This window comes from Priapulus caudatus, unplaced genomic scaffold, assembly GCF_000485595.1.
Source record: "Priapulus caudatus unplaced genomic scaffold, Priapulus_caudatus-5.0.1 Scaffold289, whole genome shotgun sequence".
Taxonomy (NCBI): Eukaryota; Metazoa; Priapulida; class Priapulimorpha; order Priapulimorphida; family Priapulidae; genus Priapulus; species Priapulus caudatus.
Genome location: NW_014577350.1, coordinates 141,223 through 145,536, shown reverse-complemented (window position 1 = coordinate 145,536; position 4,314 = coordinate 141,223). Strand labels below are relative to the sequence as shown.

The 4,314-nt window shown below is 42.1% G+C and overlaps 1 protein-coding gene across 1 annotated transcript in view; it reads right to left on the bottom strand.

The window, feature by feature from the left end:
• LOC106808595 (potassium voltage-gated channel subfamily KQT member 1-like) overlaps positions 1–4,314 on the bottom strand; it is a 48,369-nt gene that overhangs the window by 10,953 nt on the left and 33,102 nt on the right. Inside the window, exons 3-4 of the mRNA XM_014811370.1 lie at positions 1,347–1,437; positions 176–310 (exon numbers count right to left, since the gene is read on the bottom strand). Coding sequence (XP_014666856.1) covers positions 176–310; positions 1,347–1,437 — 226 coding nt within the window. The remainder of the gene's footprint in view (positions 1–175; positions 311–1,346; positions 1,438–4,314) is intronic.

The following is a 4,314-nucleotide window of genomic DNA, read 5'->3' as shown; positions in this document are numbered from 1 at the left end:
ACACACACACACACACACACACACACACACACACACACACACACACACACACACACATACACGCGCGTACGCACGCACGCACACACGCACGCACACAACACGCACACGCGCACGAACACACACACTTACACACACACACACACACTCAGGCTGAATTCTACAAAGCTTTCGCTGCATGCTCACCTATAATACATATCGGACGCCATGCGAATTTCAGCCTGCCTCTTAGATGCATGTACTTGCTGCGGCAGCCAGCAGCCCATAACCTTGTCACGTATTCCGCACCGAAGAAGGACACCAGCACAATCTCCTATCGATAAAAACAAACGTCCATGACTCTACACTCGTACGAAATGACTAGCATCGCTGCATCTAAGCAGGGAGCTGAATGATCGACCATACGGTGTTGATTCTTGTTTAGTGCTACTATCAGGAGTAAGATAATATAGGAGTATAGATAATATAGGAGTATAGATAATATAGGAGTATAGATAATATAGTAAGATCCTATATTATCTTACTCCTGCTACTATATATAGCAGGTGTTTCGAGCCTTTGAGTGCTCTAGTTCTATGGCAAAGGTTTGCTAGGAATATACGGTTTGTAGGATATAGAAATGAAAGTAATTCGCGTAGAGGAGAAGCTAGTCACATTCGTACACGTTGTGTGGTTTAATAAACAAAAAACCGTGCACTTAATTGGCACTTCCCTAAGAATGACTGCCCACACCTTAGTGGGAGGATGTATTTGTAACTATAGCTACTAACAACACAGGCACTTGAAGCGTTTTAATAAAATATATACGCAGGGGTCGTGTGCTGTGCACGGCGACAGTTATATATATATATCATATATATTTAACTGTATATATCATATATATTTAACTGTATATTTAACTATATATTTAACTATATATTTAACTATATATTTAACTATATATTTAACTATATATTTAACTATATATTTAACTGTTGCCGTGCACAGCACACGACCCCTGCGTATATATTTTATTGAAACGCTTCAAGTGCCTGTGACTAACAACACATCGAAGAAGGTACGAGCTCGACACTGTATGGCATTGCTAGGCGAAACCGCGCTCAAATGACCCCGGAGAGCCAGAGTATAGAATCACGGGGCTTGCCATACTTACTGTATCCGTCATTTGTCTGGCTCAGGGAATTTCAGAAATTCAGTTTTAAATTTCAGTAAAAAAATCCAGACAGATACATGGTGATATCAGGAGTGTATACTATAGATTATCTCAATAGATCTATACTATACACTCTGGTGATATGAATACGCAAGGTATACATTGCAAATGTAATTCTACCAACGCGGTTACGTACCATCCAGAAGAGAGTTTCATTGGCAAAGCTGCGGTACTGTTCAATGGTTGAGAGAACGCTGAATATGAGACAGGTGATAACCATCATAAACCTGAAGCAGATTTAAAACAATGACGGCGATTAACTACGCACGTACACACACACACACGCACGCACGCACGCGCACACACACACACACGCACACACACACACACACACGCACACACGCACGTACGCACATACACACACACGCACACACACACACACACACGCGCGCGCGCGCGCGCACACGCACGCACGCACACCGCTCTCGTATAAGCAAGCAGCTATAACGCAGCTATATATCTCCTGCAAGTTTCATATCCGCAACAACAGCAACATCTGTTGTTTTCATGCAGTAATTCAATCATTTAATGCGTGAATTTACTAAAAACGTCGGAGGGATAATTTACGGTGACTTTATACACAGGCGTGCAATATCAGTACGCGTGCGCATCTGTTAAAATATAATAAAGTGAGAATTCTGGATTGTTAGTTACATGGTGACCGATTATAGCAGGCGAGTTGGGACACAAATAGTATTTAGTGACTGTCACTAAATCATTTAGTGTCTTACACTAAATCATTTACTGTCTATCATTAAATCATTTAGTGTTTGTCAGTAATTCCATGCCTATGATTGGCTGAGAAAAAATAAGTTGTATCTGATTGGTTAATTTAATGACTGTTACTAAATGGAATAAATGATAGTCACTAAATACCATTTGTGGCCCACCTCGCCTGCGATAGCCGATGCATCTGTTAAAATATAATAAAGTGAGAATTCGTTCGGAATTTTAGTCACATGGTGGCCGATACACGTATGGGTAAATGCCATAACTCCAAAAACAGCAACGAGGTGCAATGGAGAGTGAAATGCATTTCGAAACTAAATTTCAAGAAACAATTACGCAGCGCGCATTGACACAGTGCTCATCAGCGAGCGACGTTACTATGACAACAGCGGAGTTTACAGTGCAGAATACGCGGTCGCATGCACGCGGCACGAGTTTTGCGTCAGCACTTGTCAGGCGGCGTGTTTGCGCTATAACGAAATTGCACTGCAAATCTATTAGGGTCGCGGTGATGATAATCTCTCATCCGTGGCGCTCGGCCATCATGCGAGGCTGCGCGAGCATTTCCCCTAATTCACACAAACGATATTAGCTTTCCACACAGCACACGGCTTGTTTCGATGACAGTTCAGCGTGACCGATGATTATTTAGGGTAGCGCTATAGTACGCATGCCGCCGCTTCTAGTGTTAGCATTTCGTCGAATTATGGTTTTTTTATGCTATACGATCCATTTTTTTACTGTTTGATATTAATATTAACAGAACGATAAGCGTAATTTCTTTAATATGTGATCGCAATTTTCGACGTGCGTTTCTTTGTCGGCATTCACTTTCAGCGGCCATTGCTTGTCATCCCGATGCTTTGATCACCTGTGATTGCAGTGATGACGTAGTCCTGATGCCCTTTTCGCAAAGTTGTTTTCGTTTTACGATATAATCGGCGACCGTGATATTATATGATTTCCTCTGATTACTAATTACTTGTAGGTACGCTACGGATTAATTAGTGTGCGTAATGCGCACGTTAACTGAAAACAACAATAGTTGATGTTAAATCACCATAATCCGCATTAACTTGATCATTTAAGCCGCAGCGTCTGTGGATTTTTTCTTGTTTCGAATTGTCAAGCATGCATGAGAATACGCAAGAATCCGGGGGCTAAACGCGATTATAGCGTGATGATGCCACAACAGGATGTAAATCCGTGGCGTAATTCTGAGGAGCCACGATGCACTATAGGCCATAACAGTGGTAAAAGCCCACCTGTGTGTGTATGTGTGTGTGTGTGTGTGTGTGTGTGTGTGTGTGTGTGTGTGTGTGTTGTGTGTGTGTGTGTGTGTGTGTGTGTGTGTGTGTGTGTGTGTGTGTGTGTGTAAACAACCGTGGGCAGCAAGGGAACAAATGTTCCCTACATCCTGGTTATAACGTATATTATGTTCTACGGCTTAGTAAATAACCGCAGTAGATCTGCCTGCTATAAGCGTATACGCAATACGGTGTCCTGTTCGTTGGCTTCAATGGACCGCGCACGCCCACTGGGCGCAAGATCCGGTCTGTTGAGTATATTCCTGGCGGAGCTGATTGTGACCATTTATATTATCAGCATAGTACATTATAGCATAGTATCAGGGGTAAATAATGACAAATTTGTCATTATTAATCCCTGATAGTATATTATTTACATTATAGCCAGCAGCATCAGCATAATAGCGTTATTAGCAAAGAGGCCAATGATTGCAACAGCAGCGTACGCGGTAAATATAGTCGCCATTTTTATAACACCGGTGACTACCTTGTCACTAGTCTAAGCGTCGTTGGGTTCTGTGCACAAGTTACTATATTATCAAATTCGATGTAACTCCTGCTTAGTAAGACTGTCTCGGATTTTGAAAGATAGCAAAATCCGGAAATTAATAGCTATTCCCCCCATCTCAAAGTTCAGCGTTGGGAAATTGGGGCATCGAAAATATGGCGCGTGAGAAGGATTCTTGCAAATCGTATATGTTGCAATCGACGATACTATAAAGCATCAAATGTAACACGTTTTAATGCAGTAGGTACAGCTAGATACAAAAAAGAGGCTGCGATGTATAGGAAACAAGCAAGGCAGCCACGGAAAAATATTTCGATCGTATTTCGCTTCGGACACATGCGGTGTTTGCATGTAAGTAACGTGACTATATGAGGCTAATAGCTGTATTCGTGCTACAGCCATTCGACACAAATCATCTAAATATTGCACTCGAAGATGGAAAACTCGATGGAGAGAAGGGATCTATGCCCGTCTACTCAATAGATATCCTAAATACCCATATATAGGGGAACCCGGGGCAAAGTGGACCGAAGAAATTTGGTTGGCCAAAACGCTGTGAA